Source organism: Anomaloglossus baeobatrachus, chromosome 4 (assembly GCF_048569485.1).
Source record: "Anomaloglossus baeobatrachus isolate aAnoBae1 chromosome 4, aAnoBae1.hap1, whole genome shotgun sequence".
Classification (NCBI taxonomy): domain Eukaryota; kingdom Metazoa; phylum Chordata; class Amphibia; order Anura; family Aromobatidae; genus Anomaloglossus; species Anomaloglossus baeobatrachus.
In genome coordinates, this window is record NC_134356.1 from 521,753,578 (window position 1) to 521,775,600 (window position 22,023).

The following is a 22,023-nucleotide window of genomic DNA, read 5'->3' on the forward strand; positions in this document are numbered from 1 at the left end:
TCGATCGCACTAATTTCGGCAAAAATAATGCCCGAATTAGTGCGATCCTGTGAGATCCAGCTATGAGATGCCGCAGCTGCTGCAGCATATCATAGGTGGACCTCAAACATGCCGCCCCCAGCCCTTGCAGCACTGATTGGAGCGATCGTGCTATGACGCGCAATCGCTCCAATCAGTGTGCAGTGGGGCGGTCTGATCTGCCGGTGGCCGCCCTCCCCAGGCCTGTGCTGGCCTGCGAGCCCTCCCCCAACATGTCTGCAGCGTGCTGGTACTTGTGGTACCACGCCACCGCTGCTGCTGCCGCCGCCGCCGTAGCTGAGGTCACCGCTGCTGCTGCACGTGAGTACTGTGCTCACTTTGCAGCCAGCCCGTGCGCGCTCCCGTGGTGCCCCTGCGCGCTGCCGTGATAGCCCCTGCCGTGCCCCCCCCCGCGATCTGCTCCCCCCAACCCCCCCACCCCCCCCCGACATCCCGATCTGCTCCCCCGCGATCTGACTGCCTCCCTCATTATCTCTGTTCTGCAGCTCCCTCTCCGGTCTCCCCCTCTGCTCTACCCCCTCCCCCTCTGCTCCCCCCCCTCTGCTCTCAACCCCCTCTCTGCTCTCACTCCCCCCCCCCTCCCCCTCTGCTCTCCCCCGACGTCCTCTTACCTGTCTTCACCGGCCTGATCACATCTGCGTCCATCGCTGGGTCCTTCCTGGGCATTCTGCTGATCTGCCTGCTGCTCCTGTAAAGCTGTCCATCTCTCTGCCATCTGTTCCTCTGCAGCTCTTCTGGTCAGTGATCCTCCTGCTAGTCCTCTGGGTACTGTGAGTATAACTTTTTTTTTTTTTCCGTATCCCCTGTCCATTTTTACACCTCATCCGTCCGTGCGTCCCGCCAAGCGCTGATCAGGGATGCAGATAACGGATCGGCATCCCTGCTCAATTTTTGGCGTGACTTTTTTTTCCGTATCCCCGACGCTTTTTGTATCGCATCCGTCCGTGCGTCCCGCCAAGCGCTGATCAGGGATGCAGATAACGGATCGGCATCCCTGCTCAATTTTTGGCGTGACTTTTTTCCGTATTTGCGACGCTTTTTGTATCGCATCCGTCCGTGCATCCCACCAAGCGCTGATCAGGGATGCACATAACGTATCGGCATCCATGGTCAATTTTTGGCGTGACTTTTTTTTTTACGTATCCCCGACGCTTTTTTTTATCGCATCCGACCGTGCGTCCTGCAGCGGCCGATCAGTGCACTGCGTCTGTGCGTTTGAAAAGTCAAAATGGCGCTCCTTCTCTTCTGAGCCCCGCCATGCGCTCAAACAATTACTTTCCACCACATATGAGGTATCTGCGTACTCAGGAGAAAATGCACAATACATTTTATGGTGCATTTTTTCCTGATAGCCTTGTGAAAAAAAAAGCTACCTAGTTGAAGCAACCGTTTTGTGTTAAAAGAAGGGAATTTTGTTTACTTACCGTAAATTCCTTTTCTTCTAGCTCCAATTGGGAGACCCAGACAATTGGGTGTATAGCTTCTGCCTCCGGAGGCCACACAAAGTATTACACTTTAAAAGTGTAAAGCCCCTCCCCTTCTGCCTATACACCCCCCGTGCATCACGGGTTCCTCAGTTTTAGTGCAAAAGCAAGAAGGAGGAAAGCAAATAAATTGGTTTAAAGTAACTTCAATCCGAAGAAATTTCGGAGAACTGAAACCATTCAACATGAACAACATGTGTACACGAAAAAAACAACAGCCCGAAGGGAACAGGGCGGGTGCTGGGTCTCCCAATTGGAGCTAGAAGAAAAGGAATTTACGGTAAGTAAACAAAATTCCCTTCTTCTTTGTCGCTCCATTGGGAGACCCAGACAATTGGGACGTCCAAAAGCTGTCCCTGGGTGGGTAAAGAAGGGAATTTTGTTACTTACCGTAAATTCCTTTTCTTCTAGCTCTTATTGGGAGACCCAGACGATTGGGGTATAGCTACTGCCCTCTGGAGGCCACACAAAGCACTACATTAAAAGTGCAAGGCCCCTCCCCCTCTGGCTATACCCCCCCGTGGTATCACGGGTTCTCCAGTTTTAGTGCCAAAGCAAGAAGGAGGAAGCCAATAACTGGTTTAAACAAATTAACTCCGAATAACATCGGAGAACTGAAAAACCGTTCAACATGAACAACATGTGTACCCGCAAACAACAAAAAAACATCCCGAAGGACAACAGGGCGGGTGCTGGGTCTCCCAATAAGAGCTAGAAGAAAAGGAATTTACGGTAAGTAACAAAATTCCCTTCTTCTTCAGCGCTCTATTGGGAGACCCAGACGATTGGGACGTCCAAAAGCTGTCCCTGGGTGGGTAAATAAATACCTCATGTTAGAGCTGCAAAACAGCCCTCCCCTACGGGGGTGTCACTGCCGCCTGCAGGACTCTTCTACCTAAGCTGGCATCCGCCGAAGCATAGGTATGCACCTGATAATGCTTGGTGAAAGTGTGCAGACTGGACCAGGTAGCTGCCTGGCACACCTGTTGAGCCGAAGCCTGGTGACGTAATGCCCAGGACGCACCCACGGCTCTGGTGGAGTGGGCTTTTAGCCCTGAAGGAACCGGAAGCCCCGCAGAACGGTAGGCCTCTAGAATTGGTTCTTTGATCCATCGAGCCAGGGTGGCTTTAGAAGCCTGCAACCCCTTGCGCGGACCAGCGACAAGGACGAAAAGTGCATCGGCACGGCGTATGGGCGCCGTGCGGGAAATGTAGATTCTGAGTGCTCTCACCAGATCTAGCAAACGTAAGGCCTTTTCATACCGGTGAACCGGATGAGGGCAAAAAGAAGGCAAGGAAATATCCTGATTAAGATGAAAAGAGGATACGACCTTAGGGAGAAACTCCGGAATGGGGCGCAGCACAACCTTGTCCTGGTGGAACACCAGAAAGGGAGCCTTAGATGACAGAGCTGCCAGCTCAGACACTCGCCGAAGCGATGTGATTGCAACAAGAAACGCCACTTTCTGCGACAGCCGAGAAAAGGAAACTTCCTTCAGAGGCTCGAAGGGCGGCTTCTGGAGAGCAACTAGTACCCTGTTCAGATCCCATGGATCTAACGGTCGCTTGTACGGGGGCACAATATGACAGACCCCCTGCAGGAACGTGCGCACCTTAGGAAGACGTGCTAGACGCTTCTGAAAAAACACGGATAGTGCCGAAACTTGCCCTTTAAGGGAGCTGAGCGACAAGCCCTTTTCTAACCCCGATTGCAGGAAGGAAAGAAACTTGGGCAATGCAAATGGCCAGGGAGACACTCCCTGAGCAGAGCACCAGGACAAGAAAATCTTCCACGTTCTGTGGTAGATCTTAGCCGAATTCGACTTTCTAGCTTGTCTCATTGTGGCAATGACTCCCTGAGATAATCCAGCAGATGCTAGGATCCAGGACTCAATGGCCACACAGTCAGGTTCAGGGCCGCAGAATTCTGATGGAAAAACGGCCCTTGGGACAGTAAGTCTGGTCGGTCTGGCAGTGACCACGGTCGACCGATCGTGAGATGCCACAGATCCGGATACCACGACCTCCTCGGCCAGTCTGGAGCGACGAGTATGACGCGGCTGCACTCGGATCTGATCTTGCGTAGCCCTCTGGGCAAGAGCGCCAGAGGTGGAAACACGTATGGGAGCTGAAACTGCGACCAATCTTGAACCAAGGCGTCTGCCGCCAGAGCTCTTTGATCGCGCGACCTCGCCATGAATGCCGGGACCTTGTTGTTGTGCCGGGACGCCATTAGGTCGACGTCCGGCACTCCCCAGCGGCGACAGATTTCCTGAAACACGTCCGGGTGAAGGGACCATTCCCCTGCGTCCATGCCCTGGCGACTGAGGAAGTCTGCTTCCCAGTTTTCTACGCCTGGGATGTGAACCGCGGATATGGTGGATGCTCTGTCCTCCACCCACATTAGAATGCGCCGGACTTCTTGGAAGGCTTGCCGACTGCGCGTCCCTCCTTGGTGGTTGATGTATGCCACCGCTGTGGAGTTGTCCGATTGGATTCGGATCTGCTTTCCTTCCAGCCACTGTTGGAAGGCCAGTAGAGCAAGATACACTGCTCTGATCTCCAGAACATTGATCTGAAGGGTGGACTCCTGCGGAGTCCACGTCCCCTGAGCCCTGTGGTGGAGAAATACTGCTCCCCACCCTGACAGACTCGCATCTGTCGTGACTACTGCCCAGGATGGGGGCAGGAAGGATCTTCCCTGAGACAATGATGTGGGAAGGAGCCACCATTGTAGAGAGTCTTTGGCCGTCTGGGAAAGCGAGACTTTCCTGTCCAGGGACGTTGACTTCCCGTCCCATTGGCGGAGAATGTCCCATTGAAGTGGGCGCAGATGAAACTGCGCAAAGGGAACTGCTTCCATGGCTGCCACCATCTTCCCTAGGAAATGCATGAGGCGCCGCAAGGGATGCAACTGGCCCTGCAGGAGAGATTGCACCCCTGTCTGTAGTGACCGCTGCTTGTCCAGCGGAAGCTTCACTATCGCTGCTAGAGTATGAAACTCCATGCCAAGATACGTTAGTGACTGAGTCGGTGATAGGATCGACTTTGGAAAGTTGATGATCCATCCGAAAGACTGTAGAGTCTCCAGCGTAGCATTCAGGCTGAGTTGGCATGCCTCCTGAGAGGGAGCTTTGACCAATAAATCGTCTAGGTAAGGGATCACCGAGTGTCCCTGAGAGTGCAAGACTGCTACCACCGCCGCCATGACCTTGGTGAAGACCCGTGGGGCTGTCGCCAGACCAAATGGAAGAGCTACGAACTGAAAATGGTCGTCTCCTATCACAAAACGTAGAAAACGTTGATGTTCTGTAGCAATTGGCACGTGGAGATAAGCATCTCTGATGTCTATTGAGGCAAGGAAGTCTCCTCTGGACATTGAGGCAATGACAGAGCGGAGGGTTTCCATCCGGAACCTCCTGGCATGCACATGCTTGTTGAGCCGTTTTAGGTCCAGAACAGGACGGAACGAGCCGTCCTTTTTTGGAACCACAAAGAGATTGGAGTAAAACCCTTGCCCTTGTTCCTGAGGAGGGACTGGGATAACCACTCCTTCCGCTTTTAGGGAATCCACCGCCTGCAGCAGAGCATCTGCTCGGTCTGGCCGTGGGGAGGTTCTGAAGAACCGAGCTGGAGGACGAGAATTGAACTCGATTCTGTACCCGCGAGACAAAATGTCCGTCACCCACCGGTCTTTGACCTGTGACATCCAACTGCCGGAAAAGCGGGAGAGCCTGCCCCCGACCGGCGATGCGGAGGGGGGGGGCTGGAAGTCATGAGGTAGCCGCTTTGGAAGCGGTACCTCCATTTGCTTTCTTGGGGCGTGTGTGAGTCCGCCACGAATCTGAGTTTCTTTGCGTCCTCTGAGTCCCTTTGGACGAGGTAAATGGTGTCTTGCCCGAACCTCGAAAGGACTGAAACCTCTGCTGCCACTTTTTCTGCTGAGGTTTGGGTGTTCTGGGTTGTGGTAAAGAGGAGTCTTTACCCTTGGACTGCTTAATGATGTCAGCCAATGGCTCGCCAAACAGTCTCTCTCTAGACAAAGGCAAACTGGTTAAACATTTTTTGGAACCAGCATCCGCTTTCCAGTCCTTTAACCACAAGGCTCTGCGCAAAACTACCGAATTGGCGGACGCCATTGAGGTGCGACTGGTAGATTCTAGGACCGCATTGATAGCGTAAGACGCAAACGCCGACATCTGCGTGGTAAGGTGCGCCACTTGCGGCACTGCTGGATGCATGATAGCATCCACTTTTGCTAAGCCAGCTGAAATAGCCTGGAGTGCCCAGACGGCTGCGAATGCCGGAGCAAACGACGCGCCTATAGCTTCATAGACAGATTTTAACCAAAGGTCCATCTGTCTGTCATTGGCATCTTTAAGTGAAGCGCCATCCTCCACTGCAACTATGGATCTAGCTGCAAGTTTGGAAATCGGGGGGTCCACCTTTGGACACTGTGTCCAGCGCTTGACCACCTCAGGGGGGAAAGGGAAACGCGTATCTTTAGATCGTTTAGAGAAACGCCTTTCCGGGTGAGCATCGTGCTTCTGGATTGATTCTCTGAAGTCAGAGTGATCTAACAAAGCACTCAATTTACGCTTGGGATAAAGGAAACGAAACTTTTCCTGCTCCGCAGCCGCCTCTTCTGCTGAAGGGGCTGGGGGAGAAATATCCAACAGCCTATTGATGGCTGAGATAAGGTCGTCTACCATGGCATCCCCATCCGGGGTATCCAGGTTGAGAGGGGTTCCAGGAGTGGATTCCTGATCACTCTCATCAGACACATCACAGGGAGACTGATTGCGCTGAGACCCTGAGCAGTGTGAAGACGTCGAGGGTCTTTCCCAGCGAGCTCGCTTAGGGTGGCTGGGGCCATCATCTGAGTCATAATCCTCGGCCTGTGAAGCCGGGGACCCCCCTGTGGGCTGGATACATTCCAAGTAAGGGGGACCTGAGGACAGAGGCCTCGCCGTGCCCAGAGACTGAGCCCCATGCATAGATTGCAAGGTCTCAAGGATTTTTGCCATAGATACAGACATATTATCTGCAAAAACTGCAAAGTCCGTCCCTGTCACCGGGGCAGAACTTACAAGCGTCTCAGCCTGGGTCGCTACCTCTCCTGACTCCGGCTGGCGAAGCAGCACCGGGTCGGAGCATTGCACACAATGGGGGTCATCAGAGCCTGCTGGTAGATTAGCCCCACATGCAGCACACGCAGTATACACAGCCCTTTTTGCCTTGGCCGCCTTGCGTTTTGAGGATGACATGTTGCTGCTTCCACAGAGCGATCTGGGATATGCAGCCAGAAGCGCACCTCACAGTGCAAGAAATACAATATCTATATAACTGTATCCAGTACACTGATACACAGTGAGGCACTAGAGGGACCAGCACAGAAAAAACGCTTACCGCCCGCTTAAAAAGCGGGTGTGTGGTCGCCAGATAGCCCCTAGTCCAGGTCTCCCAGAGCCTTGCGTCCTTCCTCCAGCCAGGCATGCATGTAATGGCTGCCGGCGTCTCGAGAGAGGAAGGGGGGCGGGCCCTGGGCGTTCCTGGCCAAGAGCGGGAAGCCTGCTTCCCTCTGTGCCTAGTGTGAGGGCTGGAGCATGTAAATCAGGCTCCAGCCCTCGTCGCTGCTTGCGAACAGCGTCTCTCCCCTACCCTGAATGACAGGGTGGGGGCGGGAACGAAACGGAGCTGCCGGCGTCCTAGGCCCAAAAAGCCGGGGACTAAAGTTATAACCGCCGCCGCCGTAAAAGCGCGGACGGCGGATCCCCGGCGCACCACAAGTCACAGCAGCGCCGCCCGGTCCAGAGGGGGTCGGCGCTGCGTTCCCATACACAAAACATCCCCCAGTAATCTGTAGGGACACTAACTCCAACATTGCGGTCCCCGGCGCACTACAACACCCAGCCAGCCCGGAGTGTGTCTGTGCCTGCCGGGGACACAGAGTACCTGTAAGATGCAGGGCCCTGTCCCTGATCGTACTCCTGCTCCGAATCCATCAGGTTCTAATGGGTCTGTGGATGGAGCCCGGCATCAGAGCTGAGAGGCCGGCAGGATCCCACTTCCACAGAGCCCTACCAGGGGATGTGGAAGGAAAACAGCATGTCAGGCTCCAGCCCTGTACCAGCAATAGGTACCTCAACCTTACAACACCATCCAGGGGTGAGAAGGGAGCATGCTGGGGACACTATATGTGTCCTCTTTTCTTCCATCCGAAACCGTCAGCAGCTACTGCTGACTAAAATCTGTGGAGCTATGCATGGAATGTCTGACCTCCTTCGCACACAAAGCTAAAACTGGAGAACCCGTGATACCACGGGGGGGTATAGCCAGAGGGGGAGGGGCCTTGCACTTTTAATGTAGTGCTTTGTGTGGCCTCCAGAGGGCAGTAGCTATACCCCAATCGTCTGGGTCTCCCAATAGAGCGCTGAAGAAATAATACCTCGTAATATAGCCGTAAAACGGCCCGTTCCTACAGGTGGGCAACCGCTGCCTGAAGGACTCGTCTACCTAGGCTGGCATCCGCCGAAGCATAGGTATGCACCTGATAGTGTTTGGTGAAAGTGTGCAGGCTCGACCAGGTAGCCGCCTGGCACACCTGCTGAGCCGTAGCCTGGTGCCGTAAAGCCCAAGACGCACCCACGGCTCTGGTAGAATGGGCCCTTAGCCCTGAGGGAACCGGAAGTCCAGAAGAACGGTAGGCTTCGAGTATTGGTTCCTTGATCCACCGAGCCAGGGTGGATTTGGAAGCATGTGACCCCTTACGCTGACCAGCGACAAGGACAAAGAGTGCCTCCGAGCGGCGCAGGGGCGCCGTACGGGAAATGTAGATTCTGAGCGCTCTCACCAGATCTAACAAATGCAAATCCCTTTCACATTGATGAACTGGATCAGGACAAAAAGAAGGTAAGGAGATATCCTGATTGAGATGAAAGGTGGATACCACCTTAGGAAGGAATTCCGGAACCGGGCGCAGCACCACCTTGTCCTGGTGAAACACCAGGAAAGGAGCCTTGCATGACAACGCTGCTAGCTCAGACACTCTCCGAAGTGATGTGACTGCTACTAGGAAGACCACCTTCTGCGAAAGGCGAGAAAGAGAAATATCCTTCAAAGGCTCAAAAGGTGCCTTCTGAAGGGCCATCAGAACCCTGTTCAGATCCCAGGGTTCTAACGGCCGCCTGTAAGGAGGGACAATGTGACAAACCCCCTGCAGGAACGTGCGTACCTGAGAAAGCCTGGCAAGACGCTTCTGAAAGAACACAGAGAGCGCTGACACTTGTCCCTTAAGGGAGCCGAGCGACAAACCTTTTTCCAATCCTGATTGAAGAAAGGAAAGAAAAGTGGGCAATGCAAATGGCCAGGGAGAAAATCCCTGATCAGAGCACCAAGATAGGAATATCTTCCACGTCCTGTGGTAGATCTTGGCAGACGTTGGTTTCCTGGCCTGTCTCATAGTGGCAATGACCTCTTGAGATAACCCTGAAGACGCTAGGATCCATGACTCAATAGCCACACAGTCAGGTTGAGGGCCGCAGAATTCAGATGGAAAAACGGCCCTTGAGACAGCAAGTCTGGTCGGTCTGGTAGTGCCCACGGTTGGCCCACCGTGAGATGCCACAGATCCGGGTACCACGACCTCCTCGGCCAGTCTGGAGCGACGAGAATGGCGCGGCGGCAGTCTGACCTGATCTTGCGTAACACTCTGGGCAACAGTGCCAGAGGTGGAAACACATAAGGGAGTTGAAACTGCGACCAATCCTGAACTAAGGCGTCTGCCGCCAGAGCTCTGTGATCGTGAGATCGTGCCATGAATGCCGTGACCTTGTTGTTGTGCCGGGACGCCATTAGGTCGACGTCCGGCATCCCCCAGCGGCAACAGATCTCCTGAAACACGTCCGGGTGAAGGGACCATTCCCCTGCGTCCATGCCCTGGCGACTGAGAAAGTCTGCTTCCCAGTTTTCTACGCCCGGGATGTGAACTGCGGATATGGTGGAGGCCGTGGCTTCCACCCACATCAAAATCCGCCGGACTTCCTGGAAGGCTTGCCGACTGCGTGTTCCGCCTTGGTGGTTGATGTAAGCCACCGCTGTGGAGTTGTCCGACTGAATTCGGATCTGCTTGCCTTCCAGCCACTGCTGGAACGCTTTTAGGGCAAGATACACTGCCCTGATCTCCAGAACATTGATCTGAAGGGAGGACTCCTGCTGAGTCCACGTACCCTGAGCTCTGTGGTGGAGAAAGACTGCTCCCCACCCTGACAGGCTCGCGTCCGTCGTGACCACCGCCCAGGATGGGGGTAGGAAGGATTTCCCCTTCGACAATGAAGTGGGAAGAAGCCACCACCGAAGGGAAGCTTTGGCTGCCTGAGAGAGGGAGACGTTCCTGTCGAGGGACGTCGACTTCCTGTCCCATTTGCGTAGGATGTCCCATTGAAGAGGACACAGGTGAAACTGCGCGAAAGGGACTGCCTCCATTGCTGCCACCATCTTCCCTAGGAAGTGCATGAGGCGCCTCAAGGGGTGTGACTGACCTTGAAGGAGAGATTGCAACCCTGTCTGCAGTGACCGCTGTTTGTTCAGCGGGAGCATTACCATCGCTGAGAGGGTATGAAACTCCATGCCAAGATATGTCAGCGATTGGGCCGGTGTCAGATTTGACTTTGGAAAATTGATGATCCACCCGAAACTCTGGAGAGTCTCCAGAGTAGCGTTGAGGCTGTGTTGGCATGCCTCTTGAGAGGGTGCCTTGACCAGCAGATCGTCTAAGTAAGGGATCACCGAGTGACCCTGAGAGTGGAGGACCGCAACTACTGTAGCCATGACCTTGGTGAAAACCCGTGGGGCTGTCGCCAGGCCGAACGGCAGTGCCGCGAACTGAAGGTGTTAGTCTCCTATGGCGAAGCGCAGGAAGCGCTGATGCTCTGGAGCAATCGGTACGTGGAGATAAGCATCTTTGATATCGATCGATGCAAGGAAATCTCCTTGGGACATTGAGGCGATGACGGAGCGGAGGGATTCCATCCGGAACCGCCTGGTCTTTACGTGTTTGTTAAGCAGTTTTAGGTCCAGGACAGGACGGAAAGACCCGTCCTTCTTTGGAACCACAAACAGGTTGGAGTAAAAACCGTGACCCTGTTGCTGAAGAGGAACCGGGACCACCACTCCTTCTGCCTTCAGAGTGCCCACCGCCTGCAGAAGAGCATCGGCTCGCTCGGGAGGCGGAGATGTTCTGAAGAATCGAGTCGGAGGACGAGAGCTGAACTCTATCTTGTAACCGTGAGACAGAATGTCTCTCACCCATCGGTCTTTTACCTGTGGCAGCCAGGTGTCGCAAAAGCGGGAGAGCCTGCCACCGACCGAGGATGCGGTGTGAGGAGGCCGAAAGTCATGAGGAAGCCGTCTTGGTAGCGGCACCTCCGGCGGTCTTTTTAGGGCGTGACTTAGACCGCCATGAATCGGAGTTCCTCTGATCCTTCTGAGGCCTTTTGGACGAGGAGAATTGGGACCTGCCCGCGCCCCGAAAGGACCGAAACCTCGACTGTCCCCTCCTCTGTTGGGGTATGTTTGGTTTGGCCTGGGGTAAGGATGTATCCTTTCCCTTGGATTGTTTGATGATTTCATCCAATCGCTCACCAAACAAACGGTCGCCAGAAAATGGCAAACTGGTTAAGCACTTTTTGGAAGCCGAATCTGCCTTCCATTCCGGTAGCCACAAGGCCCTGCGTATTGCCACCGAATTATCGGATGCAACCGCCGTACGGCTCGCAGAGTCCAGGACAGCATTAATAGCGTAGGACGCAAATGCCGACGTCTGAGAGGTTATAGACGCCACTTGCGGCGCAGACGTACGTGTGAGTGCGTCAATTTGCGCTTGACCCGCTGAGATAGCTTGGAGTGCCCATACGGCTGCGAATGCTGGAGCAAAAGACGCGCCGATAGCTTCATAGATGGATTTCAACCAGAGCTCCATCTGTCTGTCAGTGGCATCCTTGAGTGAAGCCCCATCTTCCACTGCAACTATGGATCTAGCCGCCAGTCTGGAGATTGGAGGATCCACCTTGGGACACTGAGTCCAGCCCTTGACCACGTCAGGGGGGAAGGGATAACGTGTATCCTTAAGGCGCTTGGAAAAACGCTTATCTGGACAAGCTCGGTGTTTCTGGACTGCCTCTCTGAAGTCAGAGTGGTCCAGAAACATACTCGTTGTACGCTTGGGAAACCTGAAACGGAATTTCTCCTGCTGAGAAGCTGACTCCTCCACTGGAGGAGCTGAGGGAGAAATATCCAACATTTGATTGATGGACGCGATAAGATCATTCACTATGGCGTCCCCATCAGGAGTATCAAGGTTGAGAGCGGCCTCAGGATCAGAATCCTGATCAGCTACCTCCGCTTCATCATACAGAGAGTCCTCCCGCTGAGACCCTGAACAATGTGATGATGTCGAGGGAATTTCCCAGCGAGCTCGCTTAGGCGGTCTGGGGCTGCGGTCCGTGTCAGAGACCTCACCCTGGGATCTATGAGACACCCCGGGAGGACATTGTTTCTCCAACTGAGGGGGACCAGGGTGCAATGATTCCACAGTGCCCATGGTCTGAGATACCGGTCTGGACTGCAAGGCTTCTAGTATCTTAGCCATAGTCTCAGAAAGTCTATCAGTAAAAACTGCAAACTCCGTCCCCGTCACCTGGACAGTGTTAGCAGGTGGTTCCCCCTGGGCCACCCTTAGCAGAGGCTCCGGCTGAGTAAGTGCCACAGGGGCCGAGCATTGCACACAATGAGGGTCAGTGGAACCTGCCGGTAGTATAGCCGTACATGCGGCGCAGGCAGCATAGTAAGCCTGTGCTTTGGCACCCTTGCTTTTTGCGGACGACATGCTGTTGTCTCCTCTGAGCAATCCAGGAGGATATATAGCCAAAAATCAACCGTGCACCATGCAGTGTAAAGTATAGCCTATAAGCATATAATCTATATGTACACTTCTGCACTAGTGGGGCCAGCACCTCAGGTGCTGCTTACCGCCCGCTCAAAGCGGTTGTGTGATCACCAGAATCCCTGCCTGGGTCTCCCAGAGCTTGTCTCCCCTCTCCAGCGTCAGTAGAGCTGACAGGAATGGCTGCCGGCGTCCTGAGGAGAGGAGGGGGCCGTGGGCGTGCCCTAGAAAGTGCGGGAATCTGGTGCCCCACTGTGCACAGTGAGGGGGGTGGAGTATGCAAAGCATGTTCCAGCCCTCAGCGCTGACGTCCTGTACAGCGTCTCGCCCTTCCCCTGACTGGCAGGCCTGGGGGCGGGAAAAAAAGTGAGACTAGGCCGCAAAAGCCGGGGACTAAAGTTATAAGCGCGGCCGGCGTATAAGCGCGGTCGGCGCGGTAGTCCCCAGCGTACTAACACTCCCAGGCGCGCTGCAGTGTGAAATGGCAGCGCGCGGTCAGCGCGGTAGTCCCCAGTAAACTAACACACCCAGCCACGCTGCAGTGTGTGATGGCACAAGCGCGGTCAGCGCTGCGGTCCCCGGCGCACTAACACACCCAGCAATGCTGGAGTGTTTCTGTGCGCGGTCCCCACGGGGACACAGAGTACCTCAAAGTAGCAGGGCCTTGTCCCTGACGATACTCGGCTCCTTGTCCAGCAGAGTCCCCAGGGGCTGTGGATGGAGCACGGTCTCAGTGCCTGGAGACCGATTAGGATCCCACTTCACCCAGAGCCCTAAAGGGATGGGGAAGGAAAACAGCATGTGGGCTCCAGCCTCCGTACCCGCAATGGATACCTCAACCTTAACAACACCGCTGACAAGAGTGGGGTGAGAAGGGAGCATACTGGGGGCCCTGTTATGGGCCCTCTTTTCTTCCATCCGACATAGTCAGCAGCTGCTGCTGACTAAGCTGTGGAGCTATGCGTGGATGTCTGCCTCCTTCGCACAAAGCATGAAAACTGAGGAACCCGTGATGCACGGGGGGTGTATAGGCAGAAGGGGAGGGGCTTTACACTTTTAAGTGTAATACTTTGTGTGGCCTCCGGAGGCAGAAGCTATACACCCAATTGTCTGGGTCTCCCAATGGAGCGACAAAGAAAAAAATTTTTTTCTTTTCACGGCTCAACGCTATAAACTTCTGTGAAGCCCCCAGGTGTTCAAAGTGCTCACCAAACATCTAGAAAAATTATTTGAGGGCTCTAGTTTCCAAAATGGTGTCACTTGTGGGGGAGCTCCACTGTTTAGGCACCATAGGGGGGTCTCCAAACGTGACATGGCGTCCGCTAAAGATTCCAACCAATTTTGCTGTCAAATGGCGCTCCTTCTCTTCTGAGCCCCACCATGCGCCCAAACAATTACTTTCCACCACATATGAGGTATCTGCGTACTCAGGAGAAAATGCACAATACATTTTATGGTGCATTTTTTCCTGATAGCCTTGTGAAAAAAAAAGCTACCTAGTTGAAGCAACCGTTTTGTGGTAAAAAAAAAAATGTTTTCTTTTCACGGCTCAACGCTATAAACTTCTGTGAAGCCCCCAGGTGTTCAAAGTGCTCACCAAACATCTAGAAAAATTATTTGAGGGCTCTAGTTTCCAAAATGGTGTCACTTGTGGGGGAGCTCCACTGTTTAGGCACCATAGGGGGTCTCCAAACGTGACATGGCGTCCGCTAATGATTCCAACCAATTTTGCTGTCAAATGGCGCTCCTTCTCTTCTGAGCCCCACCATGCGCCCAAACAATTACTTTCCACCACATATGAGGTATCTGCGTACTCAGGAGAAAATGCACAATACATTTTATGGTGCATTTTTTCCTGTTACCCTTGTGAAAAAAAAAGCTACCTAGTTGAAGCAACCGTTTTGTGGTAAAAAAAAATTTTTTTTCTTTTCACAGCTCAACGCTATAAACTTCTGTGAAGCCCCCAGGGGTTCAAAGTGCTCACCAAACATCTAGAAAAATTATTTGAGGGCTCTAGTTTCCAAAATGGGGTCACTTGTGGGGGAGCTCCATTGGTTAGGCACCTCAGGGGGTCTTCAAACCCGACATGGCGTCCGCTAATGAGTGCAGCTAATTTTGCGTTCAAAAATTCAAATGGCGCTCCTTCCCTTCCGAGCTCTACCGTGCGCCCAAACAATTGATTTTTACCACATATGGGGTATCAGCGTACTCAGGAGAACATGCACAATAAATTGTATTGTGTACTTTCTCTTTTCTCCCTTGTAAAAATGAAAATTTTATGGCTAAAGTAACATTTTTGTGTTAAAAAGTAAAATTTTCATTTTTTCCTTCCACATTGCTTTGGTTCCTGTGAAGCACCTAAAGGGTTAATAAACTTCTTGGATGTGGTTTTGAGCAGTGTGAGGGGTGTAGTTTTTAGAATGGGGTCACTTTTGGGTATTTTCTGTCACCTAGGCCTCTCAAAGTCACCTCAAACGTAATGTGGTCCCTAAAAAAAATTATTTTGTAAATTTTGTTGGAAAAATGAGAATTTGCTGATGACCTTTGACCCCTTCTAACTTCCTAACGGAAAAAAAATTTGTTTCGAAAATTGCGCTGATGTAAAGTACACAAGTGGGAAATGTTATATAGTAACTATTTTGTGTGACATATCTCTCAGATTTATGGGCATAAATTTTCAAAGTTTGAAAATTGCGAAATTTTCAAAATTTTCGCCAAATTTCCTAAATTTTCACAAATAAACGCAAAAAATATCGGCCTAAATTTACCACTGACATGAAGTACAATATGTCACGAAAAAACAATCTCAGAATCGCCAGGATCCGTTGAAGCGTTCCAGAGTTATAACCTGTCAAAGTGACACTGGTCAGAATTGCAAAAAATGGCCCGGTCATTAGGGTGTTTTAGTGGCCGGGGGTGAAGGGGTTAATAGGCATATTCCATGATTACAGGTCCTGACTGTAGACTTATTCCATACGTATACTAGAAGGGGGATGTTTCCATGTCCAAATACACTGTGAAGAGCGAGATCTGTGGCAGCACCCGCAGCATTAACAGTCATGCCGCAGATTTCACATTCGCATTACTAGGAAATTTGCGCGTCAGAATTTCTCCGCAGTGAGAATTCGATGGTGAATAATGAGATTTTTTTGACATGCTGAGACTGTAACCTGCAGGGGACTTTCCACATACAAAAGCTGCTGCGTATTCAACCCATGGCATGCTACCTGATACTGCAATTCAGAACGGAAACAAGAAAATGTAACTCACCTCATCATCCACCTCCTCTTCCTCCTCCTCACTGGTGTCTTCCCGTTCCACGTGCCAGTCTTCACCTGGTTCAGACTCGGACTCACTTTCACCCACCACCTCAGGCTCCACAATTTTTCGATGTCTGGCCAATCTATCCAAAAGTAAATTAAAAATGTCAGAACTAAAATGGTCAGTCTACTAGGACAACTAATTATAATTGGCTCGAGATGTTGCATAAATTAGAAAACTTACGCTAACCTTTTGGCTGGTGCCTCACTTCCGATTTCAGCCCTGTGTTCCTCGCTGGTCTCCTGACATAAGCAATGACATGTTTGTGCATCCAATCAGCGGGTACTGATCGGCTGCAACTTTCTTAATTCTGTTCGTACAGATATGAAGATGGCTGTAGGTCACAATTTGCTGATTGGCTGCAGCTGTTTACATGATACTATTTATGTAAGAAAACAGCAGGAGACATAGGGCTGAAAGTGGAAGAGGGGCGCCAATCAGGGAGGTAAGTATAGGTTATTCTAATTTATGCAGCACCCTGGGCCATTAAAGGGGTTATCCACTACTTTACAATGATGGCCTAATGTCTGATCATCCAGGGTCCAACACCCCGCACTGCCACCGATCAACTGTTCTCGATCCCGGAGGCTGCAGCAGAAAGCCAGAAATGCTCAGTTCCAGAGCTGCTCCGTCTTCTGATAGTGTCCGCGGCCGGGTACTGCACATCCAACTCCTATTCTAATCAATAGGAGGCGGATGTGCAGTACCGAGGGGTGGCCACTTTAAAAAGACAGAGCAGCTCCGGAATTGAGCATTTCTGGCTTTCTGCTGCCACCGCCGGAACTGACATCAGCTGATCAGCAGGGGGTGCTGGACCCCGGACAATCAGACATTGGTAACCTATCCTAAGGCTAGGCCATCAATGTAAAAGTAGTGGACAACCCCTTTAAGGCGTCGTGCAGTAATTGGCAATCCCTTTAACCATTTTACCACATCTGAAAGCCTCATAGGGAAATATTGGATTTTCCTACAATTAGTGGAGGGGGAATGTGTGTAACATAAAAGAATATCTAACAGAGAAGTGTTGTAACCAGTCTCAAGTAAGAGCTGATACAGACTAATAAGCGGTTTTAAAGCACATCACTACATACAGTGCTGGCCAAAAGTATTAGCACCCCTGCAATTCTGTCAGATAATCAGATAATACTCAGTTTCTTCTTGAAAATGATTGCAATCACAAATGTTTTGGTATTATTGTCTTCATTTAATTTGTCTTCAATTTAAAAAAAAAAAAAAAATTTGTCATAAAGCCAAAGTGGATATAATTCCGCACCAAACATAAAAAAGGGGGTGGACAAAAGTATTGGCACTGTTTGAAAAATCATGTGATGCTTCTCTAATTTGTGTAATTAACAGCACCTGTAACTTACCTGTGGCACCTAATAGGTGTTGGCAATAACTAAATCACACTTGCAGCCAGTTGACATGGATTAAAGTTGACTCAATCTCTGTCCTGTGTCCTTGTGTGTACCACATTGAGCATGGAGAAAAGAAAGAAGACCAAAGAACTGTCTGAGGACTTGAGAATCCAAATTATGAGGAAGCATGAGCAATCTCAAGGCTACAAGTCCATCTCCAAAGACCTGAAAGTTCCTGTGTCTACGGTGCGCAGTGTCATCAAGAAGTTTAAAGCCCATGGCACTGTGGCTAACCCCCCCTAGATGTGGAAGGAAAAGAAAAATTGACGAGAGATTTCAACGCAAGATTGTGCGGATGGTGGATAAAGAACCTCGACTAACATCCAAACAAGTTCAAGCTGCCCTGCAGTCCGAGGGTACAACAGTGTCAACCCGTACTATCCGTCGGCATCTGAATGAAAAGGGACTGTATGGTAGGATACCCAGGAAGACCCCACTTCTTACCCCGAGACAAAAAAAAGCCAGGCTGGAGTTTGCCAAAACTTACCTGAGAAAGCCTAAAACGTTTTGGAAGAATGTTCTCTGGTCAGATGAGACAAAAGTAGAGCTTTTTGGGAAAAGCCATCAACATGGAGATTACAGGGAAAAAAAAGGCATTCAAAGAAAAGAACACGGTTCCTACAGTCAAACATGGCAGAGGTTCCCTGATGTTTTTGGGGTTGCTTTGCTGCCTCTGGCACTGGACTGCTTGACCGTGTGCATGGCATTATGAAGTCTGAAGACTACCAACAAATTTTGCAGCATAATGTAGGGCCCAGTGTGAGAAAGCTGAGTCTTCCTCAGAGGTCATGGGTCTTCCAGCAGGACAATGACCCAAAACACACTTCAAAAAGCACTAGAAAATGGTTAGAGAGAAAGCACTGGAGACTACTAAAGTGGCCAGCAATGAGTCCAGACCTGAATCCCATTGAACATCTGTGGAGAGATCTCAAAATGGCAGCTTGGAGAAGGCACCCTTCAAATCTCAGGGACCTGGAGCAGTTAGCCAAAGAAGAATGGACTAAAATTCCAGCAGAGCATTGTAAGAAACACATTGATGGTTACCGGAAGCGGTTGTTCGCAGTTATTTTGGCTAAAGGTTGTGCAACCAAGTATTAGGCTAAGGGTGCCAAAACTTTTGTCTGGCCCATTTTTGGAGTTTTATGTGAAATGATCAATGATTTGATTTTTGTTTCATTCTCTTTTGTGTTTTTTTCATTGCAAGCAAAATAAATGAAGATAATACCAAAGAATTTGTGATTGCAATCATTTTCAGGAAGAAACTAAGTATTCTGACAGAATTGCAGGGGTGCCAATACTTTTGGCCAGCACTGTATCGGGTTGATGAAGCCTAGTAAGTTTTGCAATTAAACAGACCCAGTCATGTGAAAAAACAGTATTAATCTGCAGATATATGGTAAATCTGCAGGTTTATAGCCTCCTAAATCTGTCCAGGGCCCACACCGTTACTACGCCCCCGGCATTGACTGACAGCTGGCTCTAATGTGGTCAGCTGTCAGTCAGTGCTGGGGGCGCATTTACAGCCGCAGCTCACTACACTCAGCGGTGACTGAAACCGCGTCAGCGCCATCCCTGTGGATGAAAGCCGAGCGCTGCTGGGAGGAATAAAGTCAATTTCCTCCGTGGAGCAGGACAGATTAAGAATGTTATTAATCTGTAGATTAACCCCATATCTGCAGGTTCATAGTGTTTTCTCAAAAGATAGGTTCCCTTTAAATATTATGTATAGGAGCAGGGCATATGAAGTCATAAAGAGACGGGCTTACCTCTCCTCCACATCCTCATTCATACGATTCTGCAGTCGTCGTAGACGCGGATCGCTGGTGCTTTCTTCAGGGGGTTCCTCCACTTCTACATCCTGCTCCTTTCCTTTCTTGATAAACTGGAACTCCACATCCTCCTCATCAGAGGATTCCATTGGCGCATAGTCTGGTCTCTTACCGGAGACATAGCGCTTCACCTTCACCTTTTCCATCGAGATTTCACCTGAAATAAGTCATAATACACCAGGTAACAATTAGGCATTGCCAAGTAGATGCCATCTTATATCATGGCCCCAAACCATAGTCCTATATAAATTGTACTCTATAGAGAACATGCCAATGGTCCCTCATCACATATCGGGGGGTACGGATTACTGTCAGGTAATACAACCAGTGCATGTTTAGGAATATGGGAGAATACGTGGAACTGAACAAAGGGGACAACACAATCTCCATACAGGTGTTGGACAAGGTCTTTGAGCAGCACATATCTATGTTAGTCTAGAGCACACAACCCCCTATTATCTCCATAGAATCTCATCAGTACCAACTGCCACTCCTGTCTCAGTCATGGGAAATCGACTGATCAATTCTGGCAGAGCAAGAAGTAAATGTCTCTCATAAGAAATATTACAAAGTAGTTTACTTTCATGTGAACTATTGATTTATTAAATAAAAGTTAAACAATTATGCTAAAAGAGCTCCCTGAGAATCTGCCTTCAGGGCTCATCTTAAATGATAGGGGGTATTACCAGTGTGAGACATGTAATGACTGACAGTCTGCTCTCGTGATCTACGTGTCTCACTCTGGTAACTCCCCTTTTCATTCAAACTATTCTCTAGAGGCAGAGTCTCTTGCAGATCTGTGTCTGGCCCATAGCCCTGAACATTTCATTTATATACTAAGAAAAACATGGATTTCTCTGGAATAAGACATTGGATCACATATGAAGGTGTCCTTTTATTCAGCTTCCTATGACCTTGATGTCCATATAGATGGCTTAGGTAGGAGGACGCCACTGACAGATTCCTTTAGGGGTGTTACTATCTTGTACAATTATGGCATCCACAGGATATTCTATGTGTATATAGATGTGTATCTCACCAATGGTACCTGCATCTTTCGCTACAGGGAATGCAAAGGTGGTCCGAATTCCTATGCATTTCTATAGGAATTCCAACTACCTGTTCACTGAAAGAAGCGCATGACAAGGCCCAGCTCTTGAGACAGATGTGAGTCTCACTGCTCAGATCCACATCTACTATAGGATTAAGGCATATTCTGTAGAGATGCCATAAATATACAAGATAGGAATACCTCTTAAAGGGAAACAGTCACCAGGTTTTTGCCACCTAATCTTAGAGGAGCATAAGGGGTACTTCTCACATAGCGAGATCGATAGCGAGATCGCTGCTGAGTCACGTTTTTTGTGACGCAGCAGTGACCTCATTAGCGATCTCGCTGTGTGTGACACTGAGCAGCGATCTGGCCCCTGCTGTGAGATCGCTGCTCGTTACACACTGCTCGTTCATTTTTTGGACGATGCTCTCCCGCTGTGAAGCATACATCGCTGTGTTTGACGGTAAGCTGTAACCAAGGTAAATATTGGGTAACCAAGCGAAGTGCTTTGCTTGGCTACCCGATATTTACCTTGGTTACTAGCATCCGCCGCTCTCAGGCTGCCAGTGCCGGCTCCCTGCACACGTAGCCGGAGTACACATCGGGTAAATAAGCAAAGCGGTTTGCTTATTAACCCGATGTGTACTCTGGCTACGAGTGCAGGGAGCCAGCGCTAAGCGGTGTGCGCTGGTAACCAATGTAAATATCAGGTAACCAAGCGCTTGGTTACCCGATATTTACCTTAGTTACCAAGCGCAGCATCGCTTCCACGCGTCGCTGGGGGCCGGTCACTGGTCGCTGGTGACATCTGCCTGATTGACAGCTCACCAGCAACCATGTAGCGACGCACCAGCGATCCTGACAGGTCAGATCGCTGGTGGGATCGTTGGAGCGTCGCTAAAGTGTGATGGTACCCTAAAGTAGGGGCAGAGATCTTGATTCCAGCGGTGTGTCACTTACTAAGCTGTTTAGTGTAGTTTTGATAAAATCACAGTTTAATCAGCAGTAGATTATGATTACATGGCTACTTGGTGTGCTGCCAGGTAGTCCAGCATATTCATGAGCTCTGTATAACTGCTAGATCTGCAGCAGAGAAAACATTGATTTTCTCAAAATGACAGCAAACAGCTCAATATGTGACACATCACTGGAATCAGGGTCTCTGCCTCTACATTACGCTGCTCTCAGATGGGGGAGTAAAAACCTGGTGACAGATTCCCTTTAATGCTTGGTCAGGTGTGACTCTTGTACCAAGTATAATGGGAGTCAATGGGGGACTGAAGCATTTTTTTTGGGAACTCTTCAAGCAAAACGCTTGAGTTTCCTATTGACTTATACTCGGTACTTGAGTCGCACCCATCCGAGCATCCGACTGGTCATTACGAGTCCCGAGCATGGCAGTGCTCGCTCATCACCACAGACTAATATCTGGTGCCCGGGATGTGCTGGGATTATTGGGTTTCATCACTACACAGCGACGTTGGCTGCGACACGGCTCGGGCGGCCATCACTGTATGTCGCTGCTACATGGCTCATAGTGATGGGGTACACTGCGGAGCTAATGGGCAACCCCTAAATATGCGACTGGACCGCACTGTGTGACCCCTGCCGCTGTACAGTACGGCACAATGTGACAGATCTGCAGCCTGGTGCTGTGCCCGCCGGCTGGTCCCTATCATTGCACAGCTGGATACATTCAGGCTCAGGCCTGCGGCCTATCATATTCCTGGCTGCTGGTCCCACACTGTTACCTTTCTCATTGCGGACCGGCACGGCTCCGGCCGTGGACTGGATCGGGGGCTGCTTGCTGAGGGCGCTGGAGGACGACATTGCTCCGGTATTCGTTCAAAATCTACACACAGACCAACACTACGGGCTCCCGAACTCCTGGAGGACCAAAAAAAACCAGCGAGTCGAAGCTCCTTCCGTAAAGGTC

At 50.7% G+C, this 22,023-nt stretch overlaps 1 protein-coding gene across 1 annotated transcript in view; it reads right to left on the reverse strand.

Annotated features, from left to right (window-relative positions):
* The window catches only part of MFAP1 (microfibril associated protein 1), a 72,848-nt gene extending 50,833 nt beyond the window's left edge, over positions 1 to 22,015 (reverse strand). The window contains exons 1-3 of the mRNA XM_075342794.1: positions 21,839 to 22,015; positions 18,971 to 19,190; positions 15,736 to 15,868 (exon numbers count right to left, since the gene is read on the reverse strand). Of these exons, the coding sequence (XP_075198909.1) occupies positions 15,736 to 15,868; positions 18,971 to 19,190; positions 21,839 to 21,917 (432 nt within the window). The 5' untranslated portion in view covers positions 21,918 to 22,015. The remainder of the gene's footprint in view (positions 1 to 15,735; positions 15,869 to 18,970; positions 19,191 to 21,838) is intronic.
* Between the last annotated feature and the right edge of the window lie 8 nt (positions 22,016 to 22,023).